Here is a 24,648-nt window from a genome sequence, read left to right on the forward strand (position 1 = left end):
ACGACTCTGCACGGCCTGAAATGAGGTACAGGTGTGTGAAAAAAACAGCTGTTGCCAATCCTTATTGGTTGTTCTTTTACTTAAGGGCACCCTTGGCCCCCATATCTTGTTGCTGAGTTGGGAAAAGGAGGTGAATAATGTGAGGAAGAAAATGTTATAGACATTATTCCGTATAATTCTATGCTAATGTTAAAAGAGTTTTGGGAAGGGTTTTCAATTATTTACAGGCCTTTGGCACATCCTGAAGTGTGCTACAGCATTGTGGAACCAGGAATGTGTGAATAGTTTAAAACTTAATGAACTTTCTATTGCAAATGTTGTGTAGGCTTTCTGGAAGTCGTTTTCCAGAAGCCTTGTGAAAAAATACAGAGTCTTTTTCAATTAGTAATGTCTCTATTCACACTTAGTAAGGCGATTTTTAGCTGCGATTACTTGTTTTGATTTCTTCAAGTTCTGACAGCTTTATCAAGTTGGAGAGGAGGAGGCTCTACTGCTTTAAATAACTGGATCTTCTTTAAGAAGTCAGTTAAACACTAAAGTAACAAATAGAAGACATAATTTTCTTCAATTGGCAAAAATTTTCTGAAGTTATTGTTTGTGGTCTTTTGTCTTAAATATAACTGATTTTTATCTAGAGCAATGATGAAATATTTTTCCTATATTTGGTTTAGTTCAACTTCTTCACATATCACTGAACAATCACAATTGCCTATCATTTTTACTTAGTTTTTAAAAAATCTAGATGGTTTCTTTTTAAAAAGCTCATTTTGAAGGCATGTGGTTAAACTAAGCCCTTGCAGGTTCCAGAGGTTTCCCTGGAGCTGGCAGTTCTTGTGCTGTAAAAGGAGCCTCCTTTTCTCTTCCTTCCCCTGCAATTTACTCAAATCAGTTTGCGTTGCTGCATAGTCGGTATCAAAAATAGAACCATGCATCAAGTTACTTGTAAAAATACCAACAGGATCAAGCAGTTTTTTCCCTGACCGGATAAAGAAGTGTTTTCTGAAACCACTGCCCCAGTGGTGTGTCCCAATGTGCCAGCTCCACCCTCCCATTTCCAAACAGCTCTGGAAAATATCAGGAGGAGAAAGATACTCGAAGCCCCCAGATAATTCTTTATTATTATTTTTTTTCCCCAAAAAATTAAATTCCCAAACCCAGTGTTTAAAAACAACAACCAGAAATGTGGTCTTCTCTCTGGCAAAAAACAAATACCTGGTGCAAGCCAATGTGTAGTTTCACTTCACACTTACTCATTTTCAGGCTGTTAGGCTCGCTGGAAAGTGCTGTTTCTTCGGGGATGAAGGAAGTGGTGGTGAGCTCTTGGACTGTAATAAAGGGTCGCGTTGCTGTGTAACGGGTCTCAATGTATTTTGACAGCCTTGCGTCAGGAACCTGGTGCACTAAACCCTTTGGAGGAGATGGAATAGTTCAGTATAATTGTTTTGAACGTGCAGCTTCCTTCTGAGAAATCGGTCTGCTGCTTTTAAATTCCAGAGTCGCCAAGTGATCGGAGGGGGCTCTGGAAAATGTTATCCATTATGGATCTAGAGCACATTCCCTGCACCCCTTCCCCACCCCAGGGAAAAATTAAGGCAAGAGGGAATGTATCCAAACCAGCCTTTTCTCTGCATTGCTATAGTCACTTGGCAATTAGACCCTCTCAGTGTAATACCAAGTATTTATTATTGTATGACTCCAAGGTGATGTTTAGGACATGCTGTTTTGAAAAAACTTTTGCATTTTACAGCCCAGCATGTGTTGTCCCAGGGTTCCTTCCCTCCCTTTTCCCCTCACGCTCTCTTTTCCTTTCTTTTCAGTAAATAAATATCTGAAAAGACAGAGGAGGCTGAAATTAAGCCAGAAAAGCTTCAGAAATTCCTGCCTTTTTCTGATGGAAGTCAAACTGGAGTAGTTTCAGATCATGCATCACCAGTTTCCTTAATTACATAGCTGAGTGGTGTATTAAATTAGTAAGACTACTCAGACTAAAAGTTAGGCATTCACTTAACTATGCTGCTGATGAGTTTTTCAACAGATAGCCATCAGACAAGCTAGAGGCAGAACTGGGAGTCTAAGATGAATAAGTACCATTATAATTCTTCAAAATTGCTATTTCCCTGGTGAGTGAAGCCACACAGAAGGCACGTCCACATGTGCATGTTGAGGTGAGGAGCTACGCTGGGGCTGCACCAGCCAGAATTCCAAGACTGTTAGGTAGAAAAGGGCCTTTCTTTTCTTAATTATTAGTCCTAGCTTTGACATAGTGCAGTACAGGATGGTTCACCCTCACCCCAGTAGTTTTTGTTTTAAAACTTCCAAGAGAGTTTACTTTAAATCTTGACCCTTCCCCAGGATGAACAGATCACGTCTTATTCTGGTTTTTCAAATAATCCTATAGCATCTCTCCTGACAATTCCCCACTGGATACTTCTCATCTTTTCCAAATAATACACATGTAACTTCTCCCATAGTTTTAAATAACATGAATCACTTCCCACACATTATCATTTTATTTTTTTCTGCCAAGAGGAGCAGTGATCTGCACAGCAAGACAGCAGCGTAGGAGTTATCTCCTTGAAATGGTTGATACAGCCTTGGTAGAGGGCCCCCACTTCAACTCCTGGTCTCCATGCTAATTTGTTGGGTCTGTTTTGTTGGTTTTTTTTCCCCTCACAGATAGAAGCCACATTCACCAGCAGATACTAATGCTTATTTTTCGCTTTGAAAGCCTTCTTGCTATCTAAGCAACAGTCTAAGTCCAAAGTCTGAGGAAAAAGAAACCCCTCCTCAGCAGGACTTTGCCCTAAAATGGGAAAAGTGCCAGAGACTCCATTAAGTCTACTTTGCTATTCTTATTGATTTTATGTGGAAGGCAGTCGGATACTGTGCGGATGAACAATAGTCTAAAGGCTGAGGTAGACATGCATTAGGAGAAAGAGTGTGTGATGCAGAGTGAAACATCATTCAGTCTTTTCACGGTGATCACATTCACGTTAATAAGCAAGTCCATTTTGTCCCTGGGCTAATGTATTTTCATGCCAGTTTTGTAAAGCTGATGTAACATTATATTCAGTCGCGTGGTACCGCTGGTTACAGTTGTCAGGTACGGCTGATTGAAGCAGAACTTTGAAAAATGGAACAAGATGTGTCACAGCTCGTTGTGCTAATTCTGCCATGAATATGAATCTTGCCCCAAAAACCTCTGGAGGAAAGCGCTTGCATGGAAAGACTGATTGGAGGTTTTGCTCACTCTTACGTTACGGGCATAAGCACCACTATGACATTTGTCTTTATTTGATGTGCGTTATTTCGTGACCGTTTTTACGTTAGTTGTAGAAGTAGGAAAAGAACTAACACACTGTATTGATAGAGCTTTTCTAATGAATAAGCCTGTGAAAGAGTGCCATTTTTCAGCTCTTTAAGTATGTTTTTCCATTCATTCATGTCACTGGCTAATTCCATACAGATTCTAGCTAGTGAACCGTGACTATTGTATTAAGAAAGAATCCAGGCCATTACAATTCTTTTGGCTGGTATATTAGCAAGCTTCAAATGAAGTGCAACGTGTCAAGGAAACAGTACGGGAATGGAAAGTTTTGTTTCTTTCTGGTGCATTTAATCAGCTTCTCCTTGATTCTTTTTTAATGACAGGCTGCAGACATTATTATTATTACAGTTAATGACCAAGTTTGACAGGAATCTTCTCAATACTCTCTTTGCTCAGGGTAAAACTTTTCTGAAAGCTCCTGTCTATCAAGCTTTCTAAACTGAAATATAAAGTTAAAAGAGCAGTTGCAAGCACAGAAATAACGAGTGTCTTAGGCTATGCAACTAATTGGAATGAGCTGGAAAAGTAGTGGGCAGGACTGAAATAAAATAGTTATTATTAATGGATGAGGATGTCACTTTAGATGTGGAAAAATAAATCCCAGTTATTCTGTGGCCAAGATATGGACCCAGGTTGCAGAGATGTGACTACTTATGTCTGCTCTCAGTCTGTGAGAGTGGTGTGGGATGTGATTTGGCCTCACCTATTTAGGCAAAATAGTTGTAAGAAAATGGTCAAAGCCAGAAAAACCTCGTGCCTCTAGTGATATGTGCACTTGAGTGATGCGTAACCTTTAATTTCTCTGTATTGACTGTGCCAGTGCTGCACTGGTAGGTGAATGTCTCAGTTTTGGCCAGTATATGGACATTTTGAGCTGCTGGGTTTATTGTCTTTTACATTAATCAAATTAGCATATCCGCTTGGGTGCTGATGAAGTGGAAAGAAATCTGGTTTTTGCATTCTTTCTAGGGGGGAAGAAATGCCTCAAGCCTCACACTAAATGGGCAATATATTGTTTTTCATCAAATGTGGCATTTTCATTTGCTCATCAGTTCCTGCAGCGAATGGGAAACTCTTAAAACCTTTATATTCCAAGAGTATCCTCAGCAAAGTTGCCTTGGAATTGGAATGGGAGGCTTTTTTTATTGTTTGTGTGCTATTTTGACAGTGTGTACAAAGATCTCCATAGTGAGAACTATCAGTGGCTTGAATATGGAATTCCAAGACATTGGGTAGTGTTGTAGGTACCTTTTCCCTATATTAGTTTCCAAGAAATGCTTCGTTTTCAGCCTCAAATCAAGTGATGCTGCTGGTTTACTGACTCTGACTAATAAAACCCAGCAAGCTAAACTTTACCATTGCTGGAAGACTCTTGCAGCAGTAAATTCAGTTTATGAGAACCCCTAATAAAAGTTTACATATCTTTCAAGTGCCACAAGCTTGACACGAAAGAAAATGGGCAATCTGACCTAAAAAAGCTCAAGATGTCTTTAATAGAAAACTGAATATTCGGAGAAGCACGCAAGTTTTTTTCTATGACCTGATTTCTAAGCACATTCTCACAGCCCCTCTTGGTCCTGGCTAAACACTGGAATAAACAAAATAAATAGCATTTCACCACGCGCGCAGGCGGATAAAATAAAAACCACATCGTGTTGGACCGCAAATGCTTTGTGAAGTTCTGGCTAAATGTGAAAAGCATTTTGTAATGCTAATAAGTATTTATCCCTTTGCTTCCTCGAATATAATCAAACGTACATGGAAAGCACATGTATTTTATAGTTGCTGATTGCAAGATCAAAAGCCTTGTTATTAATTGCACATGAATCTGATGTTGTAGGGCTGTTCAGCCATCAGCTGACATCACTGTTTGCTTCCTTTGTTTATAGACCCTCATTCTAAAGATGTGTACGCCTGACACGAAGCCATTTGAGCACACTCTTGTTTAGGTGGGTGATTCCATGCCAGGAGGTTTGGGAAATACCTGTGGTGCAGGTAACGCTGCCTCCCAGCGCTCAGATTTATCGAATGTTCCTGAATTAGCTGTATTAGGTGTCAACCCCACCACGAATCCCAACAGAAAGCAACAACTGTAGTTACAGACACGGAGCCTCCTGCCATCCACTCCACGCTGCAAATCGCAGCCTAGAATGGAGAATCTGCTCCTACAACTTAATAAACAAACAAACAAAAAATATTCCCTTAAGCATGTCCTGCTATAAACAAGCAAAGCAAGCAGCTGGTCCTCATTTGAGAAGATGTTACATCAATGGCAAAAGGGATCTGCAGATTTTCTTAATGCAAATATTTTGGGGAAAACAAAAAGCAGCTGTTTATTCTTTTTTATACCTATTAGCAGGAAAACAAAATCCAGGATGCTTGTATTTCTTCCATTAAGAAAAACATCCTCTTGGCCTCAAAGTTCATTTGGATCTCAAATTGTTTAAAATATACTGGGCTACATAATTCTGCTTCTTCCACAAGCATCTAGAAAGTTTCTGTTCATAACTCTAAAAGTAGAGTAGTAATTGAATACTCGAGTTTTGTGACGAAAATAATGAAGTTTAGAATGTGCATTTTCAAATGTATCGATTCTGTCCTGGACCCTGCCCCAAGGAAAACGTGCACATTGGAAGTGTGGAGCCCTGTAAAATCAATGAATAATTTTCCCTGTGTAATGAAGAGGCTTTTTGCTTTTCTTAATTACTGCTGGTAGGCACCTCTGAGGGAACATAAAGAGTGAAGGATCTGGGGACTGCAAAATAGAAGCCGCTCGGGGTTGCTGCAGTTTATAAACTGGGTTTAAGGGGGTTAGACTGACTAATATTGGGAAAAAAAATGAATTTGGAGACTCTAGAGCAGGAAATGCCTTCGGAGGTCTTGTGGCCTCTCTAGCAGATTATTTCCCATCTTAGAGTTTATTTGGTAGTGAGTTATTGATGGAGTTTTAAGCGCTTTTTTTCTCTTAAGTCATATAGCTCCTGTTTTTGTTGTTTTTTCTGTTTTCTCTCCTTTGCTTCCTGGGTTCATTTTGTTCCTGCACTGAAAACACCAGAGGTTTAAAAATGGCAACAGAGGAATGGAAAAAAGCGGGTAAAGGCTAATTTAGCAAAATGAGTGACAGCAGATTGTCAGACAGTCATCAACACCCCGGTCAGTTTTGATTTTCTGGTCAGTGGAAGCAGCGATAGCTGCTACTTCTGTCATTTGTTGTGCAGATTGAACAGTTCTACCTCGATGCTCGCTGTTGTAATGGGATGCATGGCCGAGCAGTTCCCTTCCCTGGAAATCGAGCTTGTTCTTTTCAAACTGGAAGCTACTGGAGGCTGTTTTGCCCTGTTAAGTAAAATGAGCGCAGAGTTATTTCTTGGAAGGCCCCCGTCTGGTACCTGATCGCTACGAAAATGTCCAGTTTAGCCACAAACATCTGTGATAATCTCTTACTGAGAAGTCAGGGTTCGGTCTGGGCCGTCTCCTGCAGGAAGGATGTATTACAGTGTTACATCCAAAGGAAAAATGAAGCGGTGTGCGACTGCCCTTGTCAGCGTTTCCAGTTTCGACAGCAAACTGCGGAAAGTAAACGGAATAACAAAAAGGGCTTTTGGCTCGGGAGGGCCGAGTCTGCAGCGCAGGAGCCAGGGAGCACCAGCGGTTGGTTCTCGGGTTCCTGGCACCAAACTCTGGTGAAACACGGGCCAAATAAGTGTTCCAGAAAAGCTGCAGAGGAAAGTGGTGTCACATCATGAATCAGATGCTCTCCTGGGGTAACTGGGTAGGTTGCAGCTCTTAAATTACTGTTTGGAAGGAAAAGTCTAGAGCCTGGAACTCAGATCAGTTTTACCGCAGATCACGGAAATGGGCATACATACATACATTAGGGGGGAAAAGATCGTGTCTTCTGGGACAGTCTGAGAAAAGTAGAAATGTTTTATTAGTGCAATTACCACGATTTGCTGATTTCTGTCTCACTTTGGGAGATCTGTATCACCGCTGAGCCCCCAAGTCACCTGTAAGCACCTGCCTGGCTTCCAGCAGGTACCTATGTGCTTTGCTGAATCAAAGGCTGAGCAGGCTCAACACTTGCTTTTCAAATTAATTAACCGTGGCCTCAAGCAGCCAGAGGCTGATTATTTCCTGTAGAGCTGAACTTGCTGCGTTACGGGCAGCACCAAGGACGATGCTCTATTAGTTACCTCTGTGAAGTCCAGTTTTGAGCGCCGATGACGTTACCAAAACGTTACCTGTTCGGGCTGATGTTTTCCGTGCTAATTGCCCGCCTCGCACAGGTTTTTGCTTAACCCTAAAGGCTCATTTAAGTGTTTAAAAGCTGTTTTGGGACGTGACCTTCGGCTCCGTGGCGGAGCAGGGACCGACTGCCACGAGTGCTCAGCGCCCACCGCGCCCTCCCGCAGGCCCCGCCCCTGACTCCGCCCCCGCCTCTGATTGGTGCCCTCCTTTCCCCCGCGCTAGAGTTGGTAGCGCCCACAGCCCCGCCGCTGTTACCTCCCGACGCCCTGCCGCTCCGTCCTCCCCTCCCGGGGCGGGCGGAATGGTTCTTCCCGCTCCGCCCTCCACGCCCCGTTCGCGCGCCGCGCTCCATACTTGGCGATGGCTGGCGAGCCGCGCGCTGATTGGCGGGGAGGTGGCGGAGGGGCGGGGCGGCGCGGCACTGACCCGGATGTTCACTCCTAGGCAACGGCGGAAGTGGAAGGGCTGCGGCCTGTCTGGGAGGGAGACCGGACGGGACCGGGAGGCGCCGCCGTTGCTACCGCCCAGCGCAGCCCCGCCGAGCCGCCATGGTAAGGGCGAGCGGGGCGGGCCCTCGCGGCTGCCCGCACCCCCTCTCCGCCCCCGGCGTTGCTGCCCCATCCCATCCCCCGGTGCCGCGCCCCGGCGGCTCCTTCGCCGCCCTCACCCCCACGGGCACTCCCCGGGGCGGGTGGGCCCCGTCCGCCCCTGAGGGAGGGCCTGAGCCGGCGTTGCCGGGATAGAGGAAGGGGCGACCGGGCCTGGCGTTGGGGGGCTTTGCAGCGCCTGGGCCCGTCCGGCTGCTCCGCTGTCCGGTTGCTTCCCGGTGTCTGGGCCCGGTACCCGCGGGGGTGGTTCCCGAGGGGACGCTTCGCTCTGCACGGTGGATGTGGCCGCTTGGTGTAGTTGTAAACGAAGCGAGGGATCAAATGCAGCAGCGTTTGACAGCGATGGGGGCCCAGGCTGCTGTCGCTGGTGTTCCTGAATCCCAAATTATCACCTGGCATTTCCTCAGGAAGCCGGGCTTGCTTGTTAAGGTGTACTAAGATCTAATGAAATTTGCAAAATACAGGAAAACGAAGTGCAATCAGAGCAGGTAACGTTGCAGCGGTGGGTGCTGCTCCTCTGCAGGGCTGAGAACTTTGTGTTTTTCAGAGGAAAACCTCTAGTTTCTTCAGTCGGGTAGGATTATCTCCATCTTGCTGTGTGTTTGCTGAATGGATCAGCCCAGGTCACCAAGCCTTTCAATTTCATTTTGGCACCGTGTGTGAAGGGGGTAGATTTTTTTTTCAGCTCTAAACAAATGCAAGGAGGAGAACGGGAACTGGCCCAGGCCCTGGTCTGCTCCCAGCTCTGGGCTGTGGTGGAGCCTGTTTAAAGCACCGTAACCCCTGTGAATGTCATCACTGAGATACTTTATACTGTTTGGGTATTTGCGGTTCAGGTTTTCCAACATAACAAATTAAAAATATTCAAAGGTATCTAGATTTAAAATAGAGCAACTCAGTGCCTGCCTATATAGCAATGTAAAGGCTGGTTAAGCCAACGAGTGTAATCCTTCACTTCAACCATAAGAATTTCAGAGGAAATACCTTACGTTGTTTTCTTCAGAGCTGAAGATCGTGGTGATCCTGTCACCTGTATTATGCAGGATAAAGATCTTTTGTTTCTGGTGAAAGGTGAAGAATGGTTAAGATCAAGATTCTACTCTTCTGTTTGAACAAACAAGATACTGTAACTGGCTTCTGAGGGTGGGTGGTGACAGGATGGCACATCTCATTTCAATTGTGTATCTTAGTCTAAGATACTGAAATCTCTCTGAGATCTGACTGTGGAGTTTGAAATCAGGATTCCAACAGATTGTGGGAACTTCTGCCATGGCAAAAATCCTCACAGGAAAAGAGTTCAAGAAAAACAAGTAGGCTTCATGTAAAATAATGGTGAATACTAGCTTCTTTTCAGGGGTTATGAAAGCATACTACAAGAACAGGGTTTAAATGTAACCATCTCAGTCTTTTGAAGGAGGTAGAGCACAAATTCTTTAGAAATTCCCTGAGCTCTAAGCTTCTGCTGTCCTCTGATTTTTCACGTTTAGTCTTGGAGGCCACTGGGCGTAGGAGAAATTTGCTCAGAGCTTCCAGCACCATGTTCTGGTCTCCAGTGTCGAGTGGACTTCAGGGATGAAACCCATGGCAGTCGCTGTCATTTGTGTGTCGCGGTGGCCGTGTACATGTCTGAAGACTCACTCGAGAACCCAGCCACTTGAGCGTGACTTATCTAAGTCCAGTAGGAGTGCGCGAGATGAATCACTGGTCTTGTTTGCACATGGCAAACAATCTGTGGTGATGTTTTAAAAGAGATGGGAAGCTTTGCTTTCCTCTGCAGCACCTCAGGGCTGAAGGAGCTCAAGTGGGAACTCAGAAGTGCGTCTGCGTTTCAGTCAGGTGCTCGGTGAAACAGGGCAGGGCAACACATGAAGCTTGAAAACTGCCTGGAAGATGCTGCTTCTGGTGCTAAAAATAAACTGAATGGGCAAAAAGGGCAAAGCAGGACTTGAGAGAGTGCTGAGATTTCTGAAATTCTGGGTTATGGATGGGTGGAATCCAGTTACTCTTTGTAAAAAATAAAAATGTTCCTTTCCAGCTTATGCAAACTGTCCTGATCGTGTTAGTTATGCATCTCTTCAGGAAAAAGTGGACAATCTGAGCAAAATTTATAACTTAATCAACCATAAATTTGAACTGTCTATTGCAGCTCAGGCTGCACATCAGCCGTTTAGAATCCGCGAGGCAGCTCAAAAGCACTGAAGCGCAGCCAAGGGTGCACGATGCGACACTGACACTCAATACAGAAACCTCGTGCTGCTCGGAGTAACTAATATTTTCAAGGTAGGGGCTGTTTGTCTTGGGCAAGCACATTGCTGCTCAATAAATAACCTGGTTTTCTGCAACTGTTACCAAAAAGACATGAAATTATTTGTGAAACTGCACAACTTAAGGTAGCGCTTTTCCAGCTGCTTGAATGTGGAGCCCATCGCTCTTCTAAACTGATGGTGTCACTTTTGGAACCCGACCATGTAGCGTGAGAGCTCTGGGTAGGTTTTCAGCATCCACAGCAAGTCCTTTGCACCTTGTGCCTGCTGAGAAATACTGACTTAAGCTCTTTTGTAGGGTCCCGTGTTTTATTAGCCAAGTGTACAAGCTTAGCTAAATGTTATCTTAAAAGGCAAATTCCCAAAATAATCAAGTTAGAGGATATTGTTGGGATAGGGAAAACTGCCATTGCAGCCATGCTTGATCTTGTGGTTTATTAGCGAAGGAAAAACATTCTCAAGCTGAAGTTGTTCAGACAGGATTTCCTCATATGGTAAATATATACGCTGATATCTTACTAGTTGACATCTGGGAGTAAAACAAGGTGAAAATGCGGTTCAACTCTTTTGACTGTTTTTCCTCCTTATTGTTTTATATTGTTGTGTTGGTTTTTCCCCCCTCGGGCTGGTACACGTTGCAGTAGTGCCACCTCAAGCTGAAATAAACCTGAAGATGTTTTGGTGTCATCTGAAGAGCTAGCGATTTTACTGGAGAAGCGTGAAATTCTGAAAGGTGCCCATGCAGGGAGCATAAGCTGGAGTTTAGGTCTATGCTAAGCTTTGTTTTTTTACCTCACTTTAATACAATATGATGTTTAAGGGCTTTTTTCTTTTCAGACAAAGGACATGACTGCACAAGTAGAAGATGCTCAAAGTGACGTTGATCTTCTGCTTTTATTCATATTCTTATTCAGCCATTGTGCACGCTTTCCCACTTTCCCATTGGTTTCTGCTAGAAATTCTGAAGAGCCTCAACCAAACCTTTGTCTCTCCCTCTTAATTCACCAGATCCAAAGCACGTTTTTAATTCAGTTCCTCCTAATCCTCTGCTACTTCCAGGAAGGACCATGAAAAAAAATCTCACTTAAAACCAGGGGACTTTGAATTTTCTTTATGGATGAAACCTGTGCGATGTGAAGGAGCAGTTAATGCATCTGAAGAACATAAGCCTTTCGCAAGCTTCCTACTCTCTGTAGTTGGGCTCTAGCCCGGGTTTATTTGCTGTTAGGCTGTGTTAATTGAAAAGCTTCTCTAACTTGTACAAAAAGATCAGGAATTCAGGCTAGTGCAACAAAAGCCTGTGGCCACTTTTAACTGGAGTATAAACTGATTTTTTTGCATCCTTTGTGTAACGCCTTCTTAAGTACTTAATAGTCCCTGAATGAGTTGTTCACATTGACATTAATGTGTGAATTGACCAAGTAGTCTGAGTGGGCGCTGAAGAGCTGTGACTGAAGCGTGCACTTGGAGAACATTAAACTATTGCAGCTCACTTGAGCTGAATAACCCTGGGATTCTGTCAGTTGGACCTGGTCAAGTGGCCAAAATTCACTTTTGTGGCCTTAATGTCCTAAAGCTGGATGGGGATGGATGATCCCAAACAGGTTGTCCCAGGAAGTCCGAGCTCTTGCCCCAGTGATTGATGAGACCGTTGGCTTTTGAAACTTCCTTTATGAGGCACGAGGGTAAATGCTGGTTGAGCAAGTTTTAAAGAGATTTCCCTGTTAGCTGAGCGGAGAGGATTTATGATGGGAAGAAAGTGCAGCGTTCTTGAGGGAGCTGCTTTGTGTGTTTCATAATTAAAATGTTGTAATTTTCCAGAATAGGTTCTGTCTGGGTAATGCCAGACGCAATGGCAATCCTGAACTTTTTCTGGGTTTTTAGATATAGTGAAGTTTTGAGTGAGGAATCGAAAACAGGACCTCTCTCTTACTTCTACCTAGAATTACTTTAGTTGCATTAGATAATATCTTGTGCTGTGTTTCCTAGAGTGGTGGCCTGAGCCTTGGTATCAACCAGTAAGATTAATTTTCTTGTATTATCTGGTCCTGTTTCTCTGCCCCATCTTCCCCTTCTAGAGTTTAGAAGGAAAATGTGCCGGGTGCTTTGAGCTCATGCTCTTTGTGCTGCTGCTTCCACGCTGGGTGAAGAACTGCAGAATGATTTGCACGCACTTCACTTCTCTGGCCGCCCTTCTCATAAATTACCTACTTTATTCCTGGTCTATGCAAATTAAACCTTGCTGGTTCATATTTCATCAGCACAGCCTGTGTTGTTTTCCAGCGCAGGGTTGGCTGAGAAGTTCTGACTGTGTTTAAACCCACGAGTCTTCCCTCCAGGTGTTTGCAGCCGTGTCCTTGCTGCTGCCCTGAGTGTGCACAACACGTCCTCCAGGGCTTTTTATTACAGAAAGCACAGCTGAGTTCTTTCCCGGTGCATTGACTTGGAATTTCAATCACGTCCTTGTTGCGAAGTGGCAGAGTTACCAGCCTGGGTGAAAGCGGAACCCAGGATGTCACAATTTTAGCAGCATCAGCTGGACACGACTGAAAACAGCGCTCAAGTAAGAGGATTTTGTGCGGAAGGAAAAAGGGTTGAGACTGCACCGAAGACATAAGCTTAGTGGTTGCCTTAAGCCACCAATCAAAGCCACCATTAATAAAATCACCCTTTATTCTCTGAGGGGAATTTTTGTTTGCGTTTCTTCAGGTGATACTTTTCCATTAGACAAACTGCTGAGTTTGGAAGTGATGTCCTGTTACCTGCCTTGCCCAGTTATTTTTGCTTTGGGTAAATATCAGGATTTAAAAAAAGCTTGCTGCTAGCAAAGGTGATTGGTGCCTGACCGGGAGCTGGTGCTTGCAATTTGAGACGGGCTCAAGAAACAAGAGATGGGTCTTTTGGTGAGTTAATTCAGAGGAGAGAGCCATGAAATGGAGGAATGAGCTAAAATATCAGCTGCATTATGCTGACCACAGCAGTAAATGGCTGTATTTATCCAGTGAGTTCTGTCACTGCAGATTTAGGGGTCATCATGAATAGTTTTGGATGTGATGCTAAGAACAGGCGTGGTCTTGCCTCAGTGTTGACCACTGGATGGTCAAATGGAGCTCTCATGTGACTGCTGGTGTAGGCAGAGTGATTCCAGAGCTTGGGAAGGTAAAAAGTGGCCAAATGGAATAAGCATTAACGCTGTATTGAATTGAAGGAGAAATCTGACATGGATTGGAGCCGGCACGTGCGCGTTAGGTGAAGTGCTGCTCCTGCACAAACTGTCTCTACTGCTCAAGTGTATTAAAAGTTTTGTGGAACATGTATGTATTGTTAGACCGTGTGCTCTCTGCGGGTCTCACTGCGGGGAGCTCAGACGTGTTCAGAGGCAGCAAGGAAAGCATAAAAAGACTGAAAGAATAGGCAAGTCTGGGATTTACAGCAAGGAAAGGAATTCCGGTGAGTACAAATATCTCGTTAGGTGGAGATGTGATATTCTCATGGCCTATATATACACAAAACCATTAGCTTCCTAGTTTAAAACTTGAAATCCTTCGCACTGAATCCCTTCGAAGCTGAACTGTCTTGCAAGCTTTGTGGTGTAGTCAGCAAGGTACGTCTTGCTAGACACGAGCAAAAGGCATATTAACCTACTTTTTTGACCTTTTAGGCAACCGGAGAACATTTGGGCATGAGGACTAATTAGATAACCTCGCTGTCTCTCCTCTGCCTTGCCAGGCATCCGATTACTTGCCAGAGTTATCTCGTGAATTTACAACCCCGGCTACCAGACTTCAGGACGCTGGAAAGTGCTGAGTTTATCTATTAAACGGAGCAAGTGCGAGTGTGGCGGCAGCTTCCCCGGGGTGACAGGGACAATACAGACGGGTGTGAAGCCTCATACTGAGCTGGTGATGTTGAATATTTGTGTTAGTTACGCTTTCAGTAAGCACGTCAGTGTTTGGTGTCACCTTGGCGACGGAGAATACGCCTCCCTGCTGCTATAATAACGTGCAGTTTCTCAAAAGTTTTTGATATAAGTAACTTCTCATAGGAAAAAACTCCAGGTTGCAGTTGACTGGAAGGTGAACCTGGACCTAGAAGGCCAAGGGCCAACTTGCCAAACGTGGATGTTTCTACAAGAGAAAGATTCTCTATTTGAACGGAGAAGTTCCTCTTCTCATACCTCCGGTGACATGAAACAAACAGCACATAGAATAAAAGAGCATTTTGAAAAGATTACCCAGCATTAACAGGATTAAAAGCAAGCATCACAAACAAGATGTTTGCGGGTGTTCGGGATGAGAAATGCCAGTGTTGAATCCCAAGAGCTGTTGCGTTTGTGGTAATTATGATTTCGGTTAAAAAAAGAAGTACCCCTGTGAAAATGAAGTGATGCTTCTCTAGAGACGGGTTTGCACGCTTCCTCGTATTTGAATGGAAGGCAGTGTGACTGAAAACCAGGTCATCAGACTCATGAACCGACACCAACCTGCTGTATTAGCTCCTTTCAAACACTGAACTAACCTAGTTAACCAGTTAGGAGTAGGGTTTTATTTTCACTTTGTTCAGCTAAGATTTCCTAGCCGTACTTATATCTAACTTATCTAACTTATATCTAACAAAGATGTTATTTCGTGTTATATCGAGACTTAAATTGGGGAGAAAACCCTGTTGTGCAGTACCATTAGCCCAATTAAATCTCTTAAAGTTAATTGGAATAGGTGGTCAGCTCTACAGTCAACTTCAGTGACTTTAATCCCGTTTATTAAAAGTTAGCGATGCTGGTTTGCAATCTGTGTGACTTTTCTACGTGGCTGTTTTCCTGCTGTCCCCGTTTTGTTCTTTCATGTGGGGCTAATAGATTGCATATTCACTTGATGCCGTGATTTATTGGGAAAGGACTTTTTGCAAACTTTATGCTTCACAGGAATTCTTGGCACCAGATGAAAGCTGGTAAATTACATTGTCATGTTCAATGACCAGTTTAATAAATAAAACTTTGTTTCTGTTATGCTGAAGACAAACACTGGTGCAGAAATTATTAGTGATGGTAGCAAGAGGTCAAAAGGAGTAGCCTGTTCCCAGAAAGTCTTTTCGCTGGTCCATCCTGCTCTTCTGTGTGTTCGCGGTGGCTCTGATCACTGCACAGGTTACAGGTTTGCTTTGGGCTTGATAGAGAAGCAATAGATGTTAAAAGAGTTTTGACAATAGGTGCAAGTATCTGCCATCCTGAAGTATGTCCTTGTGAGCAAACACGGCTTTTTTCGCTGCAAGAGAAGAAGAATTTAGTCTGCATCAATGTCACGCTCTTTTAATAATCTTTGACCTGTTCTTTTATGACTACTCACAGCGTATTGTATCTCCAGGTCTTATTGCATTTGATTGCTTCTTAAATATGGGATCACCGTTTCCTTAGTGCACCTTGCTGTCAGGAAGCTGTGATTTCTAAGTACATTAGAAATGGTTTTAAACAGGATCTGCCAGAAGAGGGTTAATAGTCAAGGGAAAAATTAGGTAGAAAAACAGATTGCGGGGAATATGTGCAGCTGATGGAAATGTTGTGAGCGCAGAACTTGTCTGGGATTCGTGGATCATACAGAGTTATTCCCATCCAATATGCTAAAAAGTGAATGCTGACAGCCCAGAAGGGAACCCTGTGACTTCACGTAGTATGTTAATGTACTTTTTATTACACAGGGGTTACAATAATTCAACCCTTTGCTAAGGCCTCTAGCAGTAATACTGTCCCATTGTGCAGTTTGCAAAGGGAATCTTCTGCCTCTGGAGGTCTGGAAGTTGGCGAGGATTAAAGTGATGAGCAGAGGGGAAGCTCTGGGTCTGTTTCAATTAAAAAAAATTAGAGTTGGGTACCGCAAAGCTGAAACATTAGTCAGACATTCCTGTTGGGAGAACTGACAGGAAATAATATGATTTACAATCTGGGGTATGTCTGCAACATAAAAGGAAGGAAAAAAAGTCATTTGCTGGTTATGTACTTTTGGCTCTGGATTAATTTACAAAGATATTTTCCTTGTAAAATGACCAAAGTGATCTGATGTGCGATTGCTTCAAATTTCTTAAATTGAGCAAACGTTCTATTTTTTGGTGTCCTTTTGGGTTTTAATCTTATATTTCTGTTCTCTGAAAACTGAGATGCCAGCTTGTCCTTTACCTTTGGGTAACTCTGCAAACACCGGTCTTGAGCACATCTTGTGAGCAAAGCAGAACGAACAGGGCAGGGAGGACGATTGTGTCACCTTCAGTTTGCCAGTGGGAAAGATTTGGTGGCCCAAGTGGCTTATTTTTCCCAGAAAGGGCTAAAACAGGGAGAAGGTCCCACTGCAGTGGCGCTGAACTGCTGCAGCTGGATTCTCTTGGTCTGGGACTTGGCTCAGAGTGATGTTGATATAGAAACACAGAAGTGAAACCAGCCTGGTTTTCTTTTTGAAGAAACTGCCTAACTCTTGTTTATGCTCAACAATAACACAGTCAAATGAGCAGGAGCTGTCGGAACAAAGCGGTGAAGACCAGGGAATTAAATCTGCAGGTCTTTGTGATAACTAGAAGCAAATTCCTGCTGTAAAGCTGGGAGCTCTACATGAAATCTTTTACGTGCTTTCAAGTGGAATGGCTTAGTCTTTGAAATGGGTAGAGCTGCAGGTTTGTGTAAACTCTCTTAAAACCCAGAGTGTGGGCCAAGTCTCAGGTAACTACCAACGGGGAGTTGTCAGAACTTGTGAATAAAGCCTGTGGATTTCCAGGAGTGTATGTAGTGAGACGCATGTGTGAAGGTATCGTTTAAAAAGAAGTGCAAAATACCTGTAGGTAGTAACTCCTCAATGTCTGTTGAAAAGAAAAAACATGCGTAGCTTCTCTGAAGAGTTACTGGTTCTGCCTGCGACACTGATGCTTGAAAGGCTTTAGGTAGATATCTTGGCTTATAATCTCATTTACAGTTTGCACGGAATTGTGCAATAATGCAGAGCTGGTTTGGTTTATGACCTTGGTCTGGCAGCGCACGTTCGGGTGCCGTGAGCTCTAACGGCGGTGTGAGCAGCAGGTCGCTTGCAGGTTTGTACAATCCTGCCTCAGCTGCTGTTACCTGATGTTTTCATTGTGCACTGTCCTGGCAGATGCCCCCGTTCCTGTGCCCTGATCCCCCGGATCCTCCGGAGCCGTGTGGTTTAGGGGACACAACAAGTAGGAGTCAAAAGGAAGTTCAGCATTATGCGTGTTTTAATCTTAGCGATTTACTGCACATGGTAACTGCACACGGATGTAAGGTCAGGAAAGTCCTTTGCTCGTAAAATGAAAAGCAATGACCGTAGCACACCCTTGTTTCAAGCATTGAAAATGGTGGCACATTGTCTTATTACACAATCTGCAAACACACCTTCTCAAAACATCTCAACAACACCCGCAGTAACTTCCTGGGGGTTTTTATTTGTTTTCTGCAGAGTGACATCTGCCCTTTCTCAGCCTTGAACAAGATTGCTACAGTATGAACGGAATTAAACTATGCAGCTTTTCCTTTGTGCAACTACACATTTATACAAGTTAGGGGTTTTTTTTCAGCACTGTTTCTATTTGGGCCTTAACACGGAGTGGCCAGATGACCAGGGACCTGTGGCTGTTCTGAGAGGGTTTCTCTTTTGGAAATAATCTCAGAAGCTGAAAAGAAGAGCAAATGCAGGTGAAAAGTTAAACAAACGTAAGTACTCCTATAGGCGTATTCAGAACATTTTTCCCTGAGGTAGAACCATGAGAAACGCTTCAGTGGAGATTCTAGATAGCCAAACATCTTTAGAGGAAACTTATTAAGGAGCTTTCATCTAAGCTAATGTTTTCAGTCTTTGAGATTCCTATGATCTCTAAATCCTTCAGTGAGTTGAGCTGTAATAAAACTTCATTTAGAATCTCTGTCTGAACTCCCTACTCCTCCCTAGGAGCTCTGTGCTGGATGAAACGCAGGAGTGGTAGAAAACGGCCTCGTATCAGGTGAACCCTGAGCTCAGCCTCGCAGAGCTTGGCTTTGAGAGCAGCCCAGCTTGGGAAAGAGCCTGGCTAATCCCCGCCTCGCTGAGCAGGGCTGGATGAGCCTCTCACGGCTAAAGGCAAGAATTCTGTAGAAATGTTTTGTCTGGAGGTCTGTTAAGAAACCACACCTTCAGTAAGCAGTTTTACAAGAGAATTAAGCAAATGGAAACGTGGAACAGGTGAAGCTGAGAGTGTAAGGAGGTTAAGAGCGGTTTTGGCACCTTGGATGTGATTCCAGTCTCTTTGTATGGCAGTACATACAGCTTCTTTAGGTACTCCAGCTGGGCAGAGGACTGGAACCAAAGGATTTCTTTGACCACAGACCTGGTTTTTAAAACCTCATTTCAAAGAACCAGCAGCAAATGATCCTGATCGAGTTACCTGTTGAGTTCTGAAACCGAACGTACCAGATGTATCCGATGCCACACGGTACCACTGTGCTCCTTTGTGTTGCCTTTTTGGCCGTGCCGGCGTGGATTTATGCTGGATTAAAGCGATCGTATAACCACAGATTTAGGGGCAGAAATACAGCAGAGCCTGCCTTTATTTCAGTACTTTAAGAGATTTTCTGGCAAGCTGTTTAATTATTTAAACGCTCTGCAAGAAAACCGAAAAGTCCTGCTGCTCAGCCTTGCTTTTACCTCTTTGATACCAGAAAAATATAGTTAGTTTGTGCTTGGATGGTTTTGTTTTTCATGTGTGCCAGCCATGTGTGAACCCCTTGAAGAATCTCTGCCTTAAACAGTCTTGTGTCTTTTTCCAGCTGTTATTGAACATCGGTCAGTCCAAGCTCTTTTGGTTAATCCATAAAACACTGCAAATGTAGATCATTCTTCATTCAGTAGAGTTTATTTAGAAAATGTCAGACTGTGAAACATTTATTCTAGGGCTGCAGCTGTAGTGATGGTTTTGAACATCTTTCCCGAGGCTCTTTTTGGCAGTTATGTACATTGTGGACGTGTCCTTCAGTGACAGCAGGTGACTGTCATAAACTCTGTTCCTGGTGTCAGTGCCTTCTGCTTTTGTGGTTGCAGGCTCAGATCTCCAGGAGACGGTGGCAGATGGGTGGGAGTTGCTGCCTGTGTGTAGAGCTGGAATATTTTGCAAAGATTACATCCTATAACCTGAACTGGCTGAGTAATAAATAGACAATCTCCCCAGACCAGGCTGTCTGACTCGCTGGCTGTAAAATATTTATCTTTTGATAGTGAATGGGTAGTACCTTTTAAGAGCAGCTTTCATAATGGATGTGTGCTAAAGTGAGAGCTCCCTGCTTTCCTTGTTGCTCCGCTATAGTTTAATTGCAGGAAACCCTGCTTCCCGGTTCTACTTGAATAATGTGATAATACAACTGCTTGAGTTTTGAAGCCTTTTTTTAATAATAAAGGTTCAGAGCTTGGCAGAACACAGGAGGTAGAAACTAAAGCTAAGCTGAACTCATTGTTTATGGTCGGCTAGAAGTCGCAAAGAAAAAAGGGAAGGGAAAACAAACTGGCTGCGCTTCAGCTGCCTGCGGACCTGCTGATCCAAGTCACTCCTGCACATTTTGGGAACTTTTAGGCTTGCAGGAAAGCGTCTGTTTATATCTGTTGGCAAGAAGGAGAGCTAAAGGTTATGTCAAGAACACGGTTCAGCTCATCAGGTGTCTGTGGTAATGTCTGGTGCACATTTTCCGACTCTGAAGTGAAGTTTTTCTCTGTTGGGGTTGGATGTGAGACCGACTGCAATGAGGCCTTTGGAATATGTTGCTGTGGTTTCTCAAAATAACTGAAGTCCCTGATTTCTCAGCAGCTTTCGGTGTGTGTTTTGTAGGAAGAAGGAAATAACGGATCACATTTTGTGTGCATGTTTCATTCTGTTTTTTTGATAAAGTTGAAGGAGGGAGAGACAGCTCGAAGTTGGAACAGAATTTGTCTTGGATACCCGTTATCTCAAGCTGAATGGCACAATACAAATGAGGAAGTGTTAAAACTGCTGTAGGAGAAGGAACTTTCAGTTCCCTAACCCAACTTATTGTTGAAATAGCATGGATAAGCAGTGCATTACATACTTGCATAAACATTGGAAACAGTTTTTGGTGAGGTAAGGACTGGACTCCTTTCCATCAGCAGCGCGGTGTTAAATTGACGGCATGACACCACTTACAGCCGGGCTCTTAAATCCATAGTCTAGAACACTTTTTGCAATACCAGATCAATAATCCACAACCAAATGGTACTGAACTTTATTGATATGTTTGTATTAATGCAAAACATGCTGCTGCTTACAAGAAGAAACTGTGTCTTTTGTATCAGAGGAGTCAACAAGCGCTGCAGTTTGTGTGTGTGCAAGTGTGATGTGTTACCTGTGCAAACTGTGACCAAAGTGTGTTCTTGTTTCCACAGAGTGACCAGCAGCTGGATTGTGCCTTGGATTTGATGAGGCGTCTGCCTCCGCAGCAGATAGAGAAGAATCTCAGTGACCTCATTGACTTGGTGAGTATTGGATGCTCTGACTTGGGTGTGACAAACAACTGGTATGCGAGAACATTTGCTGAAGCATCTAGGAGGTGTGATGATTTGTTTCTCTCCATGTCTTTTGGCAAGGTGGAAGAATACAGCAATTGCCCAAACAATGTCAGAAATGTATGTGTCTTTTTAGGCAAGCCAACAGGTACTACTGTATATGCACCACAGGCTTTCAGATGAATGGTCATTAGCAGCTTTCTTGGTGAAGTCGTCACCAGTTTGGAGGCTGCTGTTCAGTAAAAGTAATTTGGAACAGTTTATCCAAGGTTCTTGCAAGCCCATGACTCCTGATAAACTACCTGCCAGCCTGCAGCTTGACATAGGACTTGCGCAGTGGATGTTTCAAAGATGTTAATGAGACACAGTATGAACACTGGGCTTCTGGAGAAAACCCAAATCTGTTTATAATTTATGCCATATCAGGTGTGCTGCAGTCCAGTGAGTATCCAAAAAAACACCAACCTGGGCAACTGCAGCGTAGAGAGCAGCGTAGGGGAAAGGGACCTGGGGGTCCTGGGGACAGCAGGGTGAGCATGAGCCAGCACTGGGCCCGTGTGGCCAGGAAGGCCAATGGTACCTGGGGTGGGTTAGAAGGGGGTGGTCAGTAGGTCAGAGAGGTTCTCCTGCCCCTCTGCTCTGCCGTGGGGAGACCACACCTGGAATATTGTGTCCAGTTGTGGCCCCTCAGCTCCAGAAGGACAGGGAACTGCTGGAGAGGGTCCAGCGCAGCCACCAAGATGCTGAAGGGAGTGTGAGGAAAGGCTGAGGGAGCTGGGGCTCTGGAGCTGGAGAAGAGGAGACTGAGGGGTGACCTCATTCATGTTTACAGATATCTAAAGGGTGAGTGTCAGGAGGCTGGAGCCAGGCTCTTCTCGGTGACAACCAGTGACAGGACAAGGTGTAATGGGTTCAAACTGGAACACAAAAGGTTCCACTTGAATATGAGAAGAAACTTGTTCCTGGTGAGGGTGGCAGAGCCTGGCCCAGGCTGCCCAGGGAGGTTGTGGAGTCTCCTTCTCTGCAGACATTCAAACCCGCCTGGACAACTTCCTGTGGAACCTGAGCTGGGTGTTCCTGCTCCATGGGGGGATTGCACTGGATGAGCTTTCCAGGGCCCTTCCAACCCCTGACATTCTGAGATTCTGTGAACTACCTGATAGCTCTTTTCTGCTTGCCCCTGAAACGTTTGTTTTCCTTCTATGAAATGCTAGTGAAGAAAACTAACTTTAAAAGGATGCATTTGCTTGTTACCAGTTGTGTGGGATTGAGTTGCACATCCTGGGATGCACAGTTGTGCTGTGACAGGCTGGCTGGTGTCAGCTCTCCTTGAAAACAGCGCATGGCACAGCTGCCTCTGGAGCAACTTTGAAGTATTACTGAAATATGGACTTAATCTATACAGACCCTACTATATGGGCAGCTGGAAAAGTTTGTTTCTATTGTCCAGTTGAAATATATGGCTTATTTCTCACCTAAACTTCTCAGTTTTTGCAGACAGAGGGCACTGAGGCTGGAACAGGGCTGTTTTTCCTCTGATCTGTAGTGAGAGCCACATCCCTTTTCTGTCTGAACTTTATGCCTGATGCTGACAAACCTTGTCTGAGAGACCCTAAAAACTCTTATTTAAATGCTGTTTTTAGTTACATAAGCCAAGGTACAGGTAAGAAAGCTCTGGGATTCAGGAAAGAAATTATTCCCTGCAGGAAGGGATTATTTCTCTTTCTTGAAACCATTTAGTAATTGGCTACATCCGTGCCACCGAAACTCAAGACAACCTAAAGCATCATTTTTGCGGCTGTTGCTGTAGGTAGAACACAGTAACTAAATCATTGAGGTGATCTGGTGTGGCACGGTTGGTTTTCTGATGGAATTCAGAGGACTGAATGGACATCAGGGTTTCGGCAGCTCCAGGGACCATTCAAACAGTGAGTTGTTTGGGGAGCACTGGTGAGCTTGACTGTATAATTGGTGCGAGGGTTTTTTTTATGACTCAGAAAATTGCTGGTTACCTCTAAACGTTGGAATTACTCTTTGGATGGTGCTCATTAGTGCTCTCTACATGCTTTCCATCAGCAACACACTCACCGGGCTTCTTTTCTTATTGCAAGTATAACATGAAGCAGACCAATTTGAATGACGCTCGTTAGAAGAAGAGTCTGTGCGATTTCCCCCCTGAGCACTGCAGTCCCTTCTCTGGGGTGGAGATGAAATAATTTGTTAAATCTCGTACGATTTCTTTATTTTTGAGCCATCTGTAGACTCCTGCAGCCTGCTCAGCCTGATGTCTGTGGGACTGAAGTCTGCGCTCTGGTTAGACAAGAGCACTGTATACGCTGCCACCTGTCATAGTTCCAAAAACATCATAAGCCAGACTCAAGCAAATAGGGTTTTTTTGACCTTTTTTGGCAAGTTTCATCCAAACCTTTAAAGCTGATGTTTTGATTCTGTTTCCTTTACCATTACCAGACAATAACCTCCTTGAAGTAAAAGGTCAGGCTCCGAATGCACGATGAGCATGAGCAGGTTCATTAAATTTGTGGCAGAATTATAAAAGGTAGCACCCTGACTTCTACTTCCTTTGTGCTCGGTTTCCTTGCTTCCTTACACTGCCCTGCTGGAGTTGACCTGAAGATGAAGCCCATATCATTTTTTTGGTGTGAAGCATACATTATTACCTGCTGGGAGTGCAGCTTTCTGTAGGCTTTTTACAAGAATTGTCCTCCAGACATGTAGCTACTCTTGATACTTGCTTAATATCCTTCGAAAGGAGATGAAGATAACTTAGAAATGGCTTTATATACAAAAACTTTTCCAAAAGTGCTATAGTGAGAAGCTGGTATCTCCTTCCTAGACTTGTGTTCCTTCTGGGACCTCCCTGAGGTCCCTCTTACTCTGTCCAAGCCATGCTCTGCTGCTGCTTTTTAATAACGTAGCATCTCGGTGCCAACGTGAGCCTCTGGAATATGTTCAGCACTGTACGTTACTGCCCCCAAGCGTTGGGCTGACGGGGGAAAGGTCCGAACTTGACCATGAAGGAAAAGGCTGGGTGGAAGAAGAGAATTTTTGGGTCGCTGGCCCTCATCAGACCAGACACTTTCCATTCATTAGCAAAACAGTTTGCGGTTTGCCCTTTTACCACATCTGTTGTTGGATTTTTCAGACTGCCGAGTCTTCAATTAGGGTTCATTAGCGACCTTGTCAGTCACAGGACCCCAGAAGTCCTGCCTGAAAGAAGCCATGTGCGGTGCTGGTGATGTGCCTTGGCATGGAATGCTCTGCTCAGCATTCCATTAGTTGTTATTAGTAAATAGGCTACTCAGAGGCCGTCAACAACGTACAAGAGGACTTCGAAACCTCTACAAAAAGAGTTTAGTGTAGCCACATACCTTTTAAAGGACAGCTAATTTAAATTAGAGTAATTTTCCATGTCGCTTCTCTGGAAACCGGGGTAACTGAAGCTTTGGAGCGTCTACCTGTCAGCCAAACCCGAACTGTAAAGCAGTTCCTGTATGAGGAGTGGTGGTTGTGCTGCTCTTCAATGGGTTTGTCATGAGGATACGCCAAGTGTAATATTGAAACAGATTTTAATTGTGTAGCATAAATACTGTCTCACCTTCTTATTGCCTCATGTTGTCCACAAGTTGCTGCTATTGATACACTGG

At 44.1% G+C, this 24,648-nt stretch overlaps 1 protein-coding gene across 2 annotated transcripts in view; it reads left to right on the forward strand.

The window, feature by feature from the left end:
• The window catches only part of CAPZB (capping actin protein of muscle Z-line subunit beta), a 62,270-nt gene that overhangs the window by 1,187 nt on the left and 36,435 nt on the right, over positions 1 to 24,648 (forward strand). For both annotated transcript variants that reach the window (XM_065855344.2, XM_065855343.2), the window contains 2 exons: positions 8,021 to 8,127; positions 20,864 to 20,953. In XM_065855344.2, coding sequence (XP_065711416.1) covers positions 8,125 to 8,127; positions 20,864 to 20,953 — 93 coding nt within the window. In that variant the 5' untranslated portion in view covers positions 8,021 to 8,124. Of the gene's footprint in view, positions 1 to 8,020; positions 8,128 to 20,863; positions 20,954 to 24,648 lie in introns of those variants that run through there.

The sequence above is a fragment of the Patagioenas fasciata genome, chromosome 23, assembly GCF_037038585.1.
Source record: "Patagioenas fasciata isolate bPatFas1 chromosome 23, bPatFas1.hap1, whole genome shotgun sequence".
Lineage (NCBI taxonomy): Eukaryota > Metazoa > Chordata > Aves > Columbiformes > Columbidae > Patagioenas > Patagioenas fasciata.